Genomic DNA, 20994 nt, shown 5'->3' with positions numbered 1-20994 from the left:
ACGAACGCAACCAAAAAACTGGGGATGATATCAGGTGCTCCGGAAGGGTAAGCAGATCCATCTTAACATGTGGCACCCATAATATGTATAGATATAGTAAAAGAAGACAAAGACATGTGCCGAGATTATGGTAAAAATAAGACAACGTTTAGCATATTTGTTTTTGACATCAAACCGAACATCAAATCGATAAATTTGTGCAATAGATGACTAAACACATAGTGAAAATAGGGAAACACACGATATAGTGTTTCATAACAACACAAATAGGCGCGTAAACTTTATTTTTAAACATTATCTATTTTTATCAACAGATATATCAATGCATATTGATTTTAGCATACCTCATATCATGGTAACTGAACATTATTAAGGAATATTAAGCTGTTTATGCAGCAGAGGTTACATGTAATATGAAAGATATATTAAATGTTGCGTTTTTATACTTTGGAAAACATTTACTCTCTGGTCATTTTTGCATCATACGGATAGAGAAATATCAATCTGAATGAACGTACCGTATAGCTGGTTATTTTCGAGGGTGTACAATTTCGCAATTTTCATCGAATAACATGAATAAGGTGCACACAATAATTTGGCAATTTCTAAATGTTGTTCTAATGTGGCGGACACAAAACTTTTATCATACCATTGCATGTGCATTCTTAAATTGGCGGAATTTATTTTGGCTATTTTGTTCTATCTGCGAAAATAAAATAAGCGAAAATAACCTGCTATCCGGTATCCATCATAAAGTTGGAAAACTTGTTTCATATAATTGAACAGATGATGTTCCAAATAAAAAACGAATTATTATATTGTCTATTTTATTATTAGATTCCAATATTACTGACTGATATCTTAATATGTAATATATATGTACAAAGTATACGATTTTGTTTATCCTCCGATAAGTTCGCATGCAATGGTGTTACTGTATGAAACATGTTCAGAACAGGAACAACTACATTTCACAAATAAATGTTTTGAGCTGGTGACAGTATTCATCTAGTAATCTGGAAGTTGAAAGAGCCGCACAGTTTGCTGGGTAACCTGAATATTGTTGATCCTTGTTGTTCGGTTGACTTCCGGTAAATTTGAAATAACTTGATGAATTTGTAATTAACCATTTCCATTCTCCTTCATTCTCACCATCAGTTGCACCAACGAAGAATTGATCGTTTGCACCTGGATCTGAAAAGAGGGTACATTAACATCAATTATTTTAATCGTATCGTTTTGAATATTTCACAGTTGTATGTGTTTCATAATCAATCAATATTTCGACTTCAGAAAACCATACATTTTCATACATTGTTGTGTTCCTTCACTTTGGAAAGAAGGTGGGGTTTATTTGCAATAGACTGATTTATAAGGGTGAGCTGCACGAACATGTCACTCTTTTGCGTTGACAAAGGTGAGACATTTAGATAATTTACGGTTGCCTGGTTATATATGTCATTATTTGTTTAATATGCACCAATACAACATTTAAAAATGCCTAAGGTATTATCAAAATATTAAATTAGAAAAATATTGAACTCCGAGGAAACGGAAACTTCATTATCAAATGACAAAAATCAAAAGCCCAAACCCACCAAACGAATGGACAACAACTTGCATATTCCTTATTTAGTACTGGCATTGTCTTATGTAGAATATGGTGGATTAACCCGGGTTTAATAGCTAGCTATATCTCTCACTTGTATAACAGTCGTATGCAATTCCTTTTATATTGACAACGATCGTTGAACAAAACAAACAGACATAGTAGGTAAATATGTGGTAAAGTAATCCTCTTTGTGTTATCATCTCGATCACTATAAAAATCACCATAAAAAACAGATGATTATATAAAAATAATGAGGGAAAACTTTATTTTTCTCTGCTTGAATTACCGTAATGATACTATATACCTGTTATATTCATGAAAAATCTAACGTAGGAATGCAGGGTTTACGTGATAAATGTTCGATACATATGACAAGTATCGGCTATATGATGCCTAAATATAGGCAACAGTAGTATACCGCAGTTCAAAATTCATACATCGATTGAGAAAAGAAATTCTGTTTACAAACTAAAACTGAGAGACACATATCAAATATAAGAGAACTACAACAAAACACGAAAATATAACACACACAGAAACGAAATATGATATAACAATAGCAATTTTCCTGATTTGGTACCTAAACATCTGAACACAAATTAAAAGGTTTGAAGTGTTTTGTAGTTTTCTTTGTACTTTGTTCTTTGCTAGACACATCTTTTTTCAATCCTTTTATTTGTTTACCAACAGTTAACAACCACAACCACAAACAACATTCTGTCCATAAAACACTGCACATGGAAGTGAATGTTAAACAGAACTGCATAAATAAACTTTAATTCAATTACTAGTTAATTTCGAATTTGCATGTTTTTAAATTTATCATAACTAGAGTTAAGGCACTTTACTGATCAAACTGAAGATACCTGAATTTCTATTGCATAAATTTAATTTTGTTTTCTTCTGCCTATTACTTCTGTATATTGATGAAAATAGTAGACGGATTAGGGGATAACATAGTCACATCTATTTTAATGAATTCAAATACTGTTGCGCATAGGATAGATATAAAATGCAATACACATAATTTTAATTTTCTTCTTTTAATAGCTGCAAATATTACAGTCAAATATTCCAATAGAACGTAATAGTATTGTAACATAATCTTACAGTAGAGGTCAAAGAAGTTAACCATGTCTTCGTGTTTCTTCTCTGTATCCAAGACAAGAAGGTTACTATTTCTCCTCTCGCAGTAGTCTTTCGCATCATACCAAGTCAGCAGTATTGTGCTCATCATCAGACACAGACCATTATAGTATACAAAACCATCGCCATGACACTCTGTAAATTAAACATGTCAAAATTCAATATTTCAGATTAATAAATATTCAAACATTTGTTAATATTTGACCCATGTGGTCTTCTGTGCCATATATCTTTTCTCTATATTATTGGTCGACAGATGATATTGCACATAGAGACTTGATAGAAAAGATACAGGCGAAGGAAATCAAGGAACATTCAAACCTATAAGTCGATAAAAAACAACTGCAAATGCCTTGAGTCAAAAGGAAAAGACAAAACAAATAAAAGTACATAAAAAAAATCACAAAAAAACCCGAAGACTAACACGAACCCCACCACAAACTGGGGATGAGTTCAGGTTTTCCGGAAGCGTAGTCAGATAATGCTTCATATGTTGTGTTGATCATGAGAGTACATACTGTGGATTCATTATTATTCGTTGGACATCAATTTTCGTTGATTTCGTGGGCACAAGAAAACCACGAATTTAAATGTTCAATGGATTATAAATTTGCTGTAATATTATATACAGACTTTCGGAAAACTACGAAATCAAATATCCACGAAAATGCAAGTTTTCTTCAATCCACGAAAATTGGTTTCCATCAAAATAAATGAATCCACAGTACCCGGTTTTAAGTCTAATGGGACAATATTATTGTTACAACATAAGGAACACATCCGCTATCTTCTGTCAAACGAATATTTCATAAAAGTCAACCATCCATATAATTTACAAAGAGATGATTTCAAATTCACCATTTGGAACTCTTGGTTTATTAGCTTCCTTGTGAGCAGCAACTCTCATCAAGAAAATCATGATAGGACATAAAAGCCCGGGAATATCGTAACGATGATGTTAAAAATAATTTCATATTGATACGATGGAAATCTTCAAGATTTTGTCCAATTGACTGTCTGAAACCGTTGATTGTTTAATTTTCTCTGATGTATCAGAAGATAATGGGGGGGGGGGGGGTGATTAGATGACCCAGTTTGCATTAGATGCATTAGATTCATTCCTTTTGATTTGTATTTCACAATTTTTGAGTCGGCTTTTCATATAAAGTATGACAAAGCCTTAAACGATTGAGGTAGCACATTTAAATGTAAGGCTATGCAATATCAAATAAAAAAATAAATAAAAAATGTAATTCATAAAATTAATCAGCTTACAACCGATACAAATACATGTAAGATGATTTTGTTTACTTGAAATCATAGATATTTTGTCTTTGTGCTAACTTATATTATGTTTTTAAGGTTAACAATACCAATCAAAATACTTGAAATTGATTTGACAAATTAATTACCACGATAATCATTTTCGAATTAAACAGAAAATGTATTTAATAAATAAACTCATCATAGATACCAGGACTAAATTTTGTATATACGCAAGACGCGCGTTTTGTCTACAAAAGACTCATCAGTTACGCTCGAATCCAAAAAAAGTTAAAAAGGCCAAATAAAGTACGAAGTTGAAGAGCATTGAGGACCAAAATTCCTTAAAGAACAACTCGTGGACGTGGCCGGGTATTCATCTGCATTGTCTTCATCAAGGAGTTACATTTGGTTTGAACCGTCTTTCACAATATGGATCTAAATCTTTGCTATGAATGGAATGAATAAGTATAATGCCTAAACTTATTCAAACATATTAAAATAATTTATTTTTGGATGTAACGAGTCTTCATATTGACTGAAGTTGTTTAGTTTATCAGCGCATAGACATAACTTAGTCATGTGACCGTGACGTCATCATCGATTTTTCATGGTTATCTCCGGTTTGAAATGAAATTTAGAATTAAATTATAAAAAAATAACTATAATATTTTACCTGTCTATTCGAAATTACATTAAAAATGTTGTGTACACTTTAAAATAACCGGCTACTCGTTTTATAGACAGAAAAAATATAATTACAGTCTTACCTTAATAGGAAAAACTCACATTTTCAAATTTGGTAAAATGATAAGAATAAGATATTCAAACGCAAAGAAGCGGACAAATGCAGATATTGTAAATAATGACATTTATATTTTCATTCCGTTTTCTGTGCGGAAAGAGTGTATAAGAAAACAGAAAGCTTCGTAGAACATTTCAAAGAAATTTTTTCAAAGTATAAAGACAATCCTTGACTAACTGTGTACATGAAGGCCACAACATAACAACGGATTTCAGACGAAAGATCTATATATCCCACGCTTATTTCTTAATACAAGGAAGTGCATTAGATAAAAAAAAATAATAAAGGAATACACCCGTAAATTGGAAAATGATTGATATAAGTTGTAATATCTGGTTTCCCAATCACCTATAAAAAGATATGTTTAAACTAAGAGATCAAAACATTAAACTCGTTACAATCGAATCAAAATGCAATGTTTGTGAAGGAAGCAATAATTTTGATATTGTTATATAAACAACCTTCCTGAGAGTTATGCAGGTGACTCTTTTAATCACTAGAAAATTGATTACCCCATTTTATCTGCTATGCTGAGTAATGGGATCAAAAGATTAGTAATCCACAACACTCATCGCTTCTATTTGCCCTTGATATAACTATTTTTTATGGTAATTGTGTGGTTTCTTTTTTTAAAGAAACACACATGCATGAGTTTAATTATACTCTTATTAATATAAGTTAAATACTGGAATTAAACATGTACATAATTGAAGCCGAAAACTTTTAAAAACAATAAAAAAGATGTGATTTGATTTCCAATGAGACAACACTCTTCAAGAAACCAAATGACACTGCAAAGAACAAGTAATGCCACTTCAGGGCAGCAATCGCACCCTTAAAGCGGAAAGGGAATAATATAAGTTACAATAACTTGTTTTCCAATCCACTATAAATAAATATGTTTAAACTAAACTAATTAATAACTATAGATCGCCGTAGGTCCATCGACAATAAGTAAAACCAATATCACATGGTCCGTAAAAGGCACCGAAATGACAAGCGTGAAAAGTAAACCCCTGATTTATTTTCAAATTAATGAAAAAAAAATCAAAATATGATCTACAGTTACATACGACAACACCTTTATTACTGACTCTTAACTAAAGACAGGTACATATATAATGTAGCGTGGTTAAAATAGTTTAAAGGCGCCAACCAACCTTTTTAAACAGTGGTGTTACTTTCTTTTTTTGACAAAAATATTTTTGATCTACTGTATTCTGCTACATGTAAATCACGAATTCAAAAGAGCACGAATTAGAATCAAGTTTCTAAATTGCAAATAAATACTACAGAAAGGGAGGGACGCGTATATTCAAACGCAAATAAAAAGAGACAGACTCGTGTAATGAAAGACAGAGAAAAGGAAGAGACGCAATATATTTTTGAAGATGACAACCGATGTGAAATTTTGTAGAAATATGTAAAGACAAGTATTATATATGCAGTTCAGTTTAAAAACCAAGCTTACCGTTTACTGGTTGTTTCACAAACACCTTAACCAAAGCATTTGTCGAAGAATCTGCTGTTATTGATGATAATCCATAACATGTTTCTTGATAAAAGTAGAATGCCTTACAGTAGAGGTTAATCTTGCAGAGTAAGGCACATTTTGCCAAGTTATTACTTGCATGTGTATATAGAACGTCTGTGATTGAGGAAGCTTTCCACAGGATAGAATCAGGCAATTGTTGAAAAAATTCCCAATCTTGTGAACAATCTGCAAGAAAGAATTGTTTAAAACTTTATTGAGAATGTCCATCGTTACTATCTTGTAACAGCTTACTGGAGTAGATAATCATTTTACTCGAAGTTAAAAATCCATTGTACTTATTTGTTGATTTTTAAGTCTGTATACGATAATTGTACTTGGAAGTTTTATAATCATGAAGCCAGGTCGTCACAAAAGATATGTAAGCACTATTTGAAAATTCATCCCTCTCAGGATCAACGAGTCTGAATAGAAAATTATGCAAAGCTACTTTATGTCTGAAATGATGTACAAAAAAAAAACCACAATACCATTCACATCACATTTTTAATATGGCAAGTATAAAAAAAAAATGTATTGTTTAGATATATTCATTCCAATGAGTTTACAATATGTTATAATTTAAGTTTGAAGACCCTTTAAAAACACAGTAAAAGGCGACACCATTTCGAACATATGCTTGTCCTGAAATCGCGTTTTCGCAATCACAAATATTATTTTCATTTCTTTTTTCAAGAATTTTAAAATTACTTTATGATAAGGAAGCTAAAATAAAACTCGATGCTAAACGATTTTTATACCCTTTGAATATGTTACTATGATGATAATAGATATAGGAAGATGTGGTGTAGGTGCCAATGAGACAACTCTCCATCCAAATAACAAATTTATAAAAGTAAATCATTATAGGTCATGATCAATGTACGGCCTTCAACACGGAGCCTTGGCTCACACCGAACATCACATTTCTGACTTAGGACAGGTGCAAACATTTGCAGCAGGATTAAACGTTTCAATGGTACCAAACCTTCTTCCTTTTTCTGAAATAATAGCATAACATCACAACATAGAAAACCACACGATAAAATATCAATTGGAAGGCTTAACTTAACCAAAAAACGTAAACTAACACCCTATGAACGAACAAATTTGATCTGTGATACCTGAATGACAATGCACAGTTAATAAAGTATTAGGGACAAACATACGAGGTCAAAAAGCAAACAAAAAAGTCCAAACCAAGCCAAAAATAGCATGTTTGTATAAATATGAAAAGTATCAAATGAATGATACTTTTTTTTCTCCAAAATAATCGTAAATAGTATTGATTTCAAATTAGAGTAACACTGGTTTTCTTTCCACATCGTTGCTTGAACTACAACGAATCATTACTTATAAGGTTTACTCCCGTACTTGGACATGTTTTCGTTTCTAACTGCTATTTTAAAACAGATTTGGGCGTTTTGAGGTGAGTTTTTTTCTTGAAAGTTCTATAAAGTCCACAAAATTATGAAATCTCATAAAATAATTTAATTTAAAAACAAGATTCAGCGGTCAGATTGTCGATGGACTTTCTGTCATTTTATACTTCCAATTCAAATATAGTTTTAAAAAACCGATGATATTTTTATTTCACTTAAAAAATTGAATATCGAAATTAAATACGAAAAAACATCAACCCAGCAATTAGGCTTAAAAAATCAGTCATCGATATAATCACTTGAAATGACGTGCACATCACTTGTAAATAAAAGGTGTTATTTGATATTATGTATGAATTCATTTTTTTTTTTGTTAAAAGAAGGTTAAAATAAACCTTTTCATATCCCCTTATATTTGATAATATCCCATTATTACATTGCATTTTTCATTTCAGCTGTATTAACAGCCAGAGGTTTAATATAGGCCCAAGTGCCGAAAAATGGCATGTGATCTATAATTTTACGGCCGCAATCTCGAGATGGTTGACCGTTATGGAACAACCGTTTCACAGATGATAACGGATATATTCTTTACGTCGTAACTACAGTCCACTTCCCTTTCATGAATGTGACCTACTAAATTAGACAATTTACCGGATTTGTTAAAACATGAGCAACACGACGGGTGCCACATGTGGAGCAGGATCTGCTTACCCATCCGGTGCATCTAAGATAACCTCTAGTTTTTGGTGGGGTTTGTGTTGCTTATTCTTTAATATTGTGTCAAGTGTGCTATTGTTTGTCTGTTAGTCTTTTTCATTTTTAGCCGTGGTATTCTCAGTTTATTTTCGATTTATGAGTTTGACTCTCCGTCTGGTATTTTTTTTTTATATCATATGCTTCAACAATTGATAATAATTACATTAGATGTATGTTTCATTATAATATTTTATTCTGATTGGCTAACTGCACATCACGTGTTATTCCGTAAGCAGTTGCATTGCTCAATACGACTTTTCATTCATGATAACACGTGCTCCAACAATAAAGTGCACAGGTGAATTAAATAATAAAATATATAAAATTCGTGTTTTCATGATCATAGCTAAAAGATGTAATTATAAGTATTGAATGCTTCTTTTTGTAACTTTATAGGGTTGTAAAAACGTTGACCTTGCGTACATTTTCAGAATGAAGCACTTCCGCTTCCGCGCTTCATACAAAATGTACTTCGGTCAACGCTTTTACACCCCAATAAATACACAAAAAGAAGCATTCAATTCTTAAATAAATAACAGTTCAATATCCTTTGATGTGGTTATGGAGTAAACGTAACGGTAGAAGTTCAAAAATTACAAAGTTTACGAACATCGGACGACAAATGTAATTCATACAATATGAAATATGTCTAACATATACGTCAACACAGTCGAAAAACAATAATATATATGTTAGACATATAATAACGTTAAATAAATCAACAAAACATTATAGACACATTCAACATTTGTGAAGTAACTTTCCAATTTTTGCTTGAAACTTTGAAAAATCCATTTAGTATACGTATTAAAAACAATTGTTTATTCACTTAACTTTCCTAATAGTTGTTTATAACCATATTTTGTTGTGTTTGTCACATCTACACACGTACCATTGCTATTATTGTCATAAAACCATCGTTAGCGTACGTTTCAACGTTAACCAAACGTAACGCTAAAATTCAGTTTCATAAAACAAACGTACTTTGCGATGGTCATACATTGCGTGCAAATCGCGAACGTTATTAGCGTGTACTTGAACCTAAAGCAGATTAATCGCAGCGTCCGCAAAGATGGCCGTCGCATTATTTGTACTCAGACACAACGAACGCAGGGCACTGCGGAGGAAATGAGTCTTCAGAGATAGGACCAATATTATGGACAATTTAAATGATATTGAACTTATTTCCAGATATACCGTTTAGATAGACGTAGTATTTTTGACTTGGTAGATGTGCTAGCCCCTCATTTAGAGAGGCCAACACTTGGAAACTTCGCGATTCCCTCTTTGCATCAAGTTTTGACAACTTTAAGGTACTATGCAAAGGGGGTTTCCTGTCCGAGATAGGAGACATCCATGGAATAAACCGTTCTTCTGTTAGAAGAATAATATCCTCAGTTACAATTTCTTTGGTTTCCACATTTATGTACGAAATAAAATTCCCACTTGACCAGCCTTCTTTGAGAGAAATCAAGCAGGATTTTCATACTATGTCTGGTATGCCAAATGTTGTTGGAGCAGTTGACAGAACGTTGATTCCCATAATAAGACCAAACAGCTGAAAGCCATGCGATAACGTTACGGAAAGGCATGTGATAATAGTTTGAGGCATGTGATAATTGTTTTTTTTTATCATATACTGATAGAAAATAATAGTATAATTGTACCCCATGATAAAACTAATTTATACATCTTCCAATTTCAAATGTTTGGCTTTGAGCGTTACTGATGAAGGTAAATCCAGAAAAGCGCTTCGGAAATTATTCAGCGTGTTGTTTTCAATTTTGTACGTATAATATTCATTAAATTTGAAGAATTGCCTTAACCTTGTGATATGACTTTTGTTATGAACTGCTTTCGGTTATTATTACATGCCTTTCTGTAAAATTTAGCCCATGGTCAAAATCATCCGTCGAGCATTTCGGCTCTCGGTTTGATATAATGATTGACCTAGGGCTGACAAGGGTGTCTGATATGAAAAAAGCCATGTTATAATTTAATTTTGTATGCAACGCGTCTTTTGATTGGCTGACGTTATTTTGTTATCACCCCATGGACATAATTTAGTCATGTGACCGTGACGTCATCAACGTTTTTTCATGGTTTTCTACAGTTTAAAATGGAATTTAGAATTAAATTATAAGAAATGACTGTAATATTTTTTCTGTCTATTCGAAATAACATAAAAAAAAATGTGGTACACACTGTTAAATAACCTGCTACGCGCGTTATTCAGTGTGCTCCACAATTTTTATGTTATTTCTTCATAGAAAAATATTACAGTCATTCCTTAAATAATCTATGTTTATCAGCCCACTAAAAACTGTTTTGGAGAATATGGAATTCACGTCAATTCATTGCTATAATCATACTGTGAAATTAATGAGTTATTTACTCCAAGAATATGGTAAATTATATATAAAAACATACCTAGTATTGTAATAGTACATATAAATAATAACATCCGTATTAGAAACATGACTCTAGGAAATCCTGATAATTCAAAGAATTTTAAACTGTATTAATTTTGATTAAAGTAAAGACCGATCCCATTTTGAACAATATTAAACATGATTAATAACAACCAATCGAGCATTCGATTTGTTTGTCTATTCAGAACTAAAATGCATCTTAATTGAAAACTCCAATTAGTTTAACTCAAATGTGAAATAAATATTTAAATCAAAATATAATGTTACGTTTAACTACTGATAATATTTCTCCCTATAATACAAGGTAGCAGCAATTGTCGTATTGAATATTTTGATATGGAATAATTGATCTTTTTATTGAAGTGCATATCAAAGCCAATGAGACAAACATTAAAAAATAAGCATTAGATTCTTTGTTCTTTACAGGATATTGTGAATTTTTTAACTTTAAAACATTATAATTTTTTTTGTTTATCTACAAAGGCATCATCGATCATTGCTAGAACAATGCTTCAATGTTTTAATAACCAATCTAACCAAATTGAATGGTTTACATACAATTAGATAAAACGTTTTATTATCATTAAAAAAGATAATTATACAGCTATAGATATACCTTTCTTTATCCGATCGATATCTTTACAAATGTCTCTGTTAATTGTTGATTTCGAATCATTAGAAGCGTTTTACAGAGATCGAATAAATATAGATTTGTTTCTTTGACACATTAACAATCTTTTGCTTTATGGACGAAAGGCAAATACTTTGTTGTTCTTCTATATAAAAGTAATTGCTGTTATGATAAACTAAAAGAATCACATCATCTATACTTATATTGTTATGAACTGATATATATATATATTAAAACTGACGTGGAAAGGTAACACACGGCCAGCGAAAGCTCTATTTTTAAGAGCCCAGGTGGTCGTGTGGTCTAGCGGGACGGCTGCAGTGCAGGCGAAGGCGATTTGGTGTCACGATATCACAGTAGCATGGGTTCAAATCCCGGCGAGGGAAGAACCAAAAATTTGCGAAAGCAAATTTACAGATCTAACATTGTTGGGTTGATGTTTAGACGAGTTGTATATACATTATGTACACAGCCATGTATCACCATCATTGATGGCGATCCGATGGATACATCTGTTGTAGGGTTGTCACTGACTCAGACGTACTTATAAATATAATTATTTTCTGTGACTGTATCTTACATTAATTTGTAGGATCCTTTACTATAGATAATTTAGCTGATCTGTAACAATAACATCTTCATGCCTTATATATCATGTACTGCAGTACGCCGCTTGATTAAAACTGACGTGGAAAGGTGTCAGTGGAAAGGTAACACACGGCCAGCGAAAGCTCTATTTTTAAGAGCCCAGGTGGTCGTGTGGTCTAGCGGGACGGCTGCAGTGCAGGCGATTTGGTGTCACACTGTGATATCACAATAGCATGGGTTCGAATCCCGGCGAGGGAAGAACCAAAAATTTGCGAAAGCAAATTTACAGATCTAACATTGTTGGGTTGATGTTTAGACGAGTTATATATATATTTAATTTCATTTACAAAACACGAAAAAACATATACATTGTTTGTATATATATATATACAAACAATGTATATGTTTTTTCGTGTTTTGTAAATGAAATTAAATATGTGATACTTCGACAGATCTCTTGTATGAAAAGAAATGCAAAATCTGGTAAATATATTGTATCTTCAGGTATGACGTAAATGAGTAAAAAAAAACGGATGTATAAGAATATCCTTTTTTAGCCCTTTGATATAAATCTTATCTTAATCAATTGATGGCAAATGGTTTGAATGTTCGTCTCTTATTGTTAAATTTCCTTTCCGTGATTTTGCATTGCCATTATTTCGTTCTTGTTTAGTGAGTATGCATATCTCCGTCGGTTCAGAGTTCAAAATTCGATACGCAACAATTAAAACATGGAGATAAGTACTTCTAAACATTGGGTACATTGAATGAAATGTTGCTTTAAAGTCAATTGTTCGATATATAAGAAAATAATCGACAACTTGAAAATATATGATCTGAAACGGGCAGATTGTTTGGTTTACGTATTGACCAGGATCTGAATCTTCCACAATGCCACGTGCTAATATGGGAGCCATTTTTACATTTTTGTTGCCCAGTCATATATCTTTCAAGCTTATTTCCAAACGGTAAACGTTTTATGTTTTAAGGTTTTTATAAGATTTTGGAATTAATTGAATCGTTGAATTTCAGACCGCAACTGTGTGTACCATTACAGCTTTGTTTGTCCTGACTTCTTCTTAAAGCTGTCATTCTAATTCAACTTTCTTAAAGATAGACTTCATTTACACAGGTGCGTTTTTGACAAAAAAAGGTTTCAACTTATTTTAAGGAGAACGACTAAAAAAACACTTTTGAAGTATGAAGTACCACGAACGTAATTTTATTCTGTATTTGCTAAACCCTTATAAATTTTTGTTTTAAAAAATAAGTTTTTAATTGGTTGTGTTTTGAAATGATTGAAAACTCCAACACCAGACAATTTATCTTGGCTATTGGGCTGTTATGGAATCTAGATTCAGCGACTTTATTTGAAAGCAAATGTTTATATTAAGTTTTCTCGTTTAAATAGTTTTACATTTGTCATTTTGGGGCCTTTTATAGCTGACTATACGGTATGGGCTTTTTAATTGTTGAGGCCGAATGGTGACCAAAAGTTGTTAGTTTTTGTGTCATTTGTTTTCTTGTGAAACATTGTAATATTGGCAACCATACCCCATTTTCTTCTTTTTAATATATATATTAAAAAAATAATTAGTAAAATAAGTAACAAGTTAACAGTTCCAGTTCAATATATATATACACATGGAAAAAAGTATTGCAACACCAAATTGAAATTGAAATTAAAAAAATACTTTTCATTTTTTTGGGATATAATTTGGTGAAATAGAACTAGTTAAACATTATTTAATTATCACCTGAGTTTAATAAAAAAATATCGACTCGATAATTTTTTATCTGCACATGCAGCTACTCTACCCGTAAACAGCAAAACAGTTGTTTTTATCCTCATTGTTTTCAACCCTTTAATTAACCAAATTTTTAAAGTTATGTAATTGACATCTTATAATGGGTCCTGGACAACTCTTAACTGCAGCAAGATGGCAGATTATCAGCATAAGGGAAGCAGGGATGTCGCTGTAAAAACTGCACGTTTTGTTGGTCATCACCATTTCTCTATAAGTCGTTTTGAGAATAAATCAGGCAATAAATGCTGTAAAAGACATTCCGAGATAATGAAGACCCCCTATACCATTTGCTAAGAAAAATCAAGCATAATGAAGGTTGGTCAGAAGGAAACCCATTGCATACAAGACAATCCTAAAAAGAGAGTGGTGGCCATACAGGAGCCTTTAAACAAGAACTGTTCGAGATCGACTCATCGCTACTGGTTATCATGCGATAAGACCATTTCGGAGACCTTTGCTAACGAACAGACACACAGTTTTCCGTATCCAATGTTGTGCAGAGTTCGCCAAAGTTGGAAATTAGCATCGTGGAGGAAGATCCAATGTTCAAATGGAATTCGGTTCATCTTCCTTGGCACGATCGTAGCCCGGATTACAACCATATCGAGCATATTTGGGACACTATTGGGCGGAAAGCGCGCGAAAGGACACCCCAGTTCAAACCCATCATGAAATAAACAATGCCCGTCATCAGAAATGGTTGCTGCTACCTTAGCAACAAATTAGTCGATTTATGGCAGGAATCAGAAGACGTTTAGATGCGGTTATCCGTTTGGATAGAGGCTGCGCACAAAGTACTAATTCTTTGGCGTATAACCATCAACCATGATGTGAACAGTCATCTAAGGATTAATTTTGAAATGTCTGACATTGTAATGTTCGACTACAGTAAAAGTTGTAAAATGCATTTTTTTGTACAAAAAACACTCCATTTTGGTATTAAAATTGTGGTTATATAAATCATTTTTTTTTCAAACATTTTTTGTTCGTTTCAATGCCAATGTTATCATAAACTATGTTTCAATAATATTATACACATATTTTATTATATTTCATCCCAAAAAAGAGGCTGATTTTTCAAGTTTTAAAAAATCAAGGTGTTGCAATACTCTTTTCCATGTGTATATATACACGATTAATTGTAGTTCTTGAGTTATGTAAATGCAGAACGTTTTGGTCAGAGGTAAGTGTTGCTGATGAGTTATTGAAAGTTGAAATCATAAGGTCATTTATAGATTCAAGTTGAAAGCTTCGCATGCTTCACATGCTGCAGTAGTCCATCTTCGTCAAAATCAGACAAAAGACCAAGACTATGCTAAAACCCTTCTAGTTACGATAGTAACCTTAACTTCAATATGATTGTGAAACATGTCATGCGATGCATTCATTCACTCAAACCTGGTTTATCTATATGCCAAAAGTGACAGTAATATTATTTTTTTTGGAAATTAAATGCTTTCTCTAACGGTTTTGTATGAATACTGCTTCATAGATAAAAATAAACCAAACCTGTAGATAACTATTTACACCATTGGGTCAATGCTACTGCTGTAGGACGTTTCGTCCCCGAGGGTATCACAAGACCATTAATTAGCACTTTGGTGTTGACATTAATATCAAATATATGGTCATTTTGATAAATTTCCTGTTGACAAAACTTTAAATTAAAAAAAAAACTTTCTTATCCCAAGAAAAGATTACCTTAGCCGTATTTAGCACAACTTTTTGGAATTACGGGTCCTCAATGTTCTTCGACTTTGTACTTTTGTATCTTTATCACTATTTTGATCTCTGATGACTGATGAGTCTTATGTAGACTTCCACTCTAGAAAAAGAACAGTAGGAACTTTAATAGCAGTAGACTACTTGAGTTTGACTGGATATTTTAGTCGATATCGTTTTACATTCTTGACTATTTAAAAAGAAAAAGATAGATTGGGATGTTATAGAATTACAATGCCATAATTTTTATATTTTAGTCACACAAAATCAAGATAAAGAAGTGTTTTACAAATTTATATTTAACTGAAGCGTTCTGTCAATAGACTCGTTAATGATCAATCGGAAATTTTTGAAATGTTGAATGAGTTGTTAACATCAATTGAATAATTTGTATACAGTACATGAAAAAACAAAACGTGTTAGTAAATGTTTATTGGAAACCGATCACGAATCAATTTAACATTTTTGAAGCATACTATGTTATTCGGTACAAGACAAAATGACAAACGTTTAGGAACATTGTAAATATCCTTTCAACTCCGATTCACGGTCTTTGAAATGGTTTGAATTATTTCACATTTTCGGAAGCCTATTATAGCCGATTATTCGGGACAGAAGTTTTTCAGTTCAGTAGTTGTCATTAGTTCATGTATATCACATTTTTTGTTAAATTGTTTTTAAAATGATAAGTCTGAAAGTTTCTCGTTTAAATTGTTTAGATTTTTATATCATTCGCAATCCTGACATAGCTCCTAGCTTTTTTTTAATTATGTATTGAATTGCCTTATACTGAATCGATTTACCCTTTTCCTGACCTGTTGACTATTTCTTTTCAAACTAATGTTGGATTTGTCTGATCTCAGTTCTTAATTGGTCAAATTTCGATCATAACGTCATATTTTTTGGCTTTCCGCTTAAATTCTTAAAGTCAAGAAAAAAGGCGCATGATGTCGCATAGAAAAGAACACACCTTTTTGCGGGAACGTTATGTTATATAGGTCCACAATGTATCAGGTCTATTAAACATAGTTTAAGTGATAAACATACTAAAGCAGTATAAACATTGAACGACAAAATTTCTTCCTATGTGACGTTTTCTTTTTTATGACATCAGACACGCGAAGCAATGAATGTGTTTTAAAATTTGATAGATGCTTTTGTGTGATTTTTTGTAAATGATTGTTTGTTTTGAGATAGTAACACAGTGATGACTGCTGTACCCATATTTTGACTATTTATTATTATGTCTGTGTTGTACACGCATGGTTGTTAATATAACGGAATTTGATACCACTGTCATACAAGTGAGAGGCTTAGCGCTATAAAACCAGGTTCAATCCACCATTTTCTACATTTGAAAATGCATGTACCAAGTCAGGAATATGCCAGTTGTTGTCCATTCGTTTGATGTGATTTGTCATTTGATTTTGCCATTTGATTAGGTACCTTCCGATAGAATTTTCCACGGAGTTCAGTTTTTTTGTGATTTTACTTCTTTCTAATTACAAATGTATATATAAGATATCAGTTTTAAATTAGTATTTGGTACGCCAAAATAGCTTCTACCGGACTTAACTGGGATCAAAACAGTTGGGCAGCTAAATAAACTGTTCCCTAAAACAGTTTAGTCGAACCTTTAAGTTTACACAATCCATAATTCGTATCTAAATCTCAGAACATTCACATGAATCCAATCCTTCCTAATTCTTGAGTTTTCTTCGCTTTTGCTTCTCCCAATCTTACGTTTTTGTTGAGAGTTTTATAGACTGATCTTTGCTTGTTCATTATTGTTCGTCTCGCTAGGGTTGTATCTGTTCCTAAACTGTCGTGTCATTCGAGCGTTGTATTTTTTCTTCGATCTACGAAGGTATGCTCATTTGTATATATGTTTAAGATTTATTTATGGAGTAAACGAATTCAATATTTGAAATATTGCCTTTTTGTTTTGATGTGTCTATGCCAAATTTATGCCGTGACAGTTACTACTGACACTGGATTTATGAAATGAAAGCAAAATGCTAAGTTACCGAGAGTATATCACCAGCAAAGTATGCAAAACTGACATGAGAAAATAAGACATTGTTTTATTCAAATTTACTGTTTAAAATCAAATAAATTTATTTCGTTCATAACAGCTTCTGATTCCTTGATTTGGAGTAATTTTACTATTGGTCCTATACATTTTGTTCAAATCTTAAAAGACCATATCATATTTTCAATTTTCAATACTCCGGCATCCAGTATTCCTAAATGGACACTACTTTTCGAAGTGTGCATACTTATTTATTTACAACCACTGGGTTGATGCCACTGCCGGTGAAGTTTTAATTCCCCTAGGGTATCTTCAAGGCTCTTCAACTTTGTATTTTATTTGGCCATTTAAACTTTTTTGGATTCGAGCGTCACTGATGAGTCTTTTTTAGACGAAACGTCAAATTTAATCCCGGTATCTATGATGAGTTTATATACAGTGTAGTAATAATATACATTAGTAAGGTACTCTCACTTGTATTAACAGATAAAACAAAGTACATTTGTTATTTATAGAACAGAACAGAAATGACCATTTATCGTCATACTAAGGATGTTATAGACATAAACATCTAAATATTTTATGACAAACACGTACTGCCTAGTTATAAATAGCGACCTCCAGCTAATGGCAATTTTGTTCCTTTCTAATTTCGTTTTTTTAGCATGGGAAAAACTTATAACAACATGTCAATCAAGGTGATAGCGAGGATGAGTTTCATTTTATTTCAAAATGTCCAAAATATGACTATATAAGAAAATTGTATATTAAATATTATTATACAAATGCATCTGTATTTACATTAGTTCAATTATTGTCAACAATGATTGTATCGGAATTGTCTAATTTAGGAAAATATTTGAAATACGCCACAGATATGAAATATTAATGACAATCCTCTGAATGGTTTACTACATGTAGTCTTGCATCCGATTGTATTTAAAATGTTCTGTTATGATATACATGTATATATAGAATAATACATGGCAAAATCCGTATAGCATGCTGTATCACCACGAGAAACCAATATCAGTCCAGAGGGCCGAAGCTGTAGGTGGCAGTTTTAATAGAATCAGATTCATGGGATATAGTCCTTTTTTGTCAAATCGTCCGACATTATAATTATAAGCTAGAAAAGAGCATTATGATTTTCCTGTTTTTTTCCAACTGACTTGATTTTTTTATAGACTTCCTTATTTGCTTAATATCAACATCGTAATGTCCCCTATAAAATTATTACATTCTCAATATACGTTAAAGACCATGTATCAAAATGCATATACTAACGATACTGTCCTTAGACTATTATTTTAACTAAAATTGATATTTATCAAATAAATATCATAAGATATAGAAATGTTTAAATTTGTATTGTTCATTTAGCGATGATATTATTCATGATCATTTTCAATTTTTGACGAGGTGAACAGCAAGAAAAACTAAATTAAAAAACAAATCCTTTGCCAGGAAATAAAGAATATGTCAAACGTTGACGTCATTCCAATTATGACGTCACGTTAGGTATGCGATACGGGTTTTGCTATGCGATACGGGGTATGCGATACAGGGTAGGTGATACAGAATGGATAATAGAACCTTTATTAGATATACAAAGTTGCTGTATTTTGTACTAAAGATATGATAAATATTTATAAACAAGTCTAAATTTAAAACAACGTTCAAACCTATGTATACATTTATGATATACCTATAAGCTGTATTGCTTCAGGTTTGAAATAAACTATTTTAAACAGATATATCATGTTAAGGAGAGGTATTTGCGAAAAAATACCAGTCGAGAGAATGTTAAATTTCGCGAGCCGTACGGCGAGGGAAATTCATTCTCAAGGCTGGTATTTTTCGCAAATACCCCTCAAGAACATGCTATATCTGTTTAATTACACCGAATGTTAACTTTCAAAAACGCATTGATGAACGTGACGTTACAAGCGTCCAGTCAGATAGAGTTTTTTTGGCAAATACCACGGCAGAGAGGGTAAAAAAGGCATATCCTTTTTGCAAATAGCCGGCATCGTTAAAAAATGAACGATATTCATTTGATAACAGTAAATTGGTGAACAATACACTGGCTATCAACCAATCAAAACCCAGGATTCTAACATAAGGTGTAATTAAACTCATAATTGAAGCTGTAGGTGGCAGTTTGATGCAACGATTCCATGAAAATACGAATTTATTTATTATTAAATTTTACGGTTACAAAATATTATATATTGTTTTTTTTTTTAATAAAGGATGTATCACCCTCATGCAAAACTCTGATTCCTTGCCCAGCTTTGGCTATACTTTTTGAACTTTTTCGGACCATCCCTGAAGAGTTTTATTGCCGCAAATGTTGTATTTGAAATAGTTGTCATGACCTATATCAAATTAAAAAGGTCTGCTTTCAAATTTTTATTATTGAGTTAAATGATGTTAATTTTAAATTCAATATGGCCACCGTAAAAAAAACTTCAAAAATAGGTTGGCTACCCCTCTTATATGCTCAAGTACACCCTAGAGAACTTATATGCCAAATTTTATGCTTGTATCACCATTTGCATGATTTTGTCAAATTTCGGTACTAAGCCTGTGCACTACATCTGGTGCAGAAAAAACGGTATTTAATATTATTGTTTAGCAATATAATATTTCCCACAGAAAGTAACCAAAAGTTAGCGTGCAAAACATTCTAATAGTGCACTAGTACAATATATCTTCAAAATTCATGACGTCATCAACGATCAAATCTTAGTTTAAACTAATTTTTACTTTCAAATATTATATTGCTATACAATAAAAAGGTTATTGCATGAATATTGGGGAATATTGTCCCTCGTAGAACATATATTGCACTCGCAAGCTCGTGCAATTTAAAATTCTACCCGGGATATTATTCCCCAATATTCATGCAATAACCCTATATTATTGCATAGCAACATAATATTTCCCACAGAAATTAACCAAAAGTTAGCGTGCAATAAATTCTAATATTGCACTAGTGCAATAAATCTTCAAAATTCATGACGTCATCAACCGCAAAATCTTAGTTTAAACCAATTTTTACTTTCAAATATTATATTGCTATACAATAAAAGGGTTATTGCATGAATATTTGGGAACATTATACGTCTCCCGATTGTGTATATTACTACTTACTATATGGTATGCGTTTTGCTCATTTTTGAAGGCCGTACGCTGACATATAGTTGATAATTTATAAGGTCGTTTGGGATCTTCTCATTATTTATTTTATTTAAACTTCGTAGTCCAACAGGCCAAT

At 32.1% G+C, this 20994-nt stretch overlaps 1 protein-coding gene across 1 annotated transcript; it reads right to left on the bottom strand.

The window, feature by feature from the left end:
• Positions 1-432: 432 nt before the first annotated feature.
• On the bottom strand, positions 433-11159 carry LOC139500922 (asialoglycoprotein receptor 2-like). The gene is made up of 4 exons (XM_071289821.1): positions 10929-11159; positions 6298-6546; positions 2723-2893; positions 433-1194 (listed from the first exon to the last, which is right to left on the bottom strand). The coding sequence occupies exons 1-4, from the start codon at positions 10975-10977 to the stop codon at positions 965-967; spliced, it is 699 nt and encodes a 232-aa protein (XP_071145922.1). The 5' UTR covers positions 10978-11159; the 3' UTR covers positions 433-964.
• Between the last annotated feature and the right edge of the window lie 9835 nt (positions 11160-20994).

Source organism: Mytilus edulis, chromosome 13 (assembly GCF_963676685.1).
Source record: "Mytilus edulis chromosome 13, xbMytEdul2.2, whole genome shotgun sequence".
Lineage (NCBI taxonomy): Eukaryota > Metazoa > Mollusca > Bivalvia > Mytilida > Mytilidae > Mytilus > Mytilus edulis.
The sequence above is the reverse complement of the archived record's forward strand: the minus strand, read 5'-3'. Positions and strand labels throughout refer to the sequence as shown.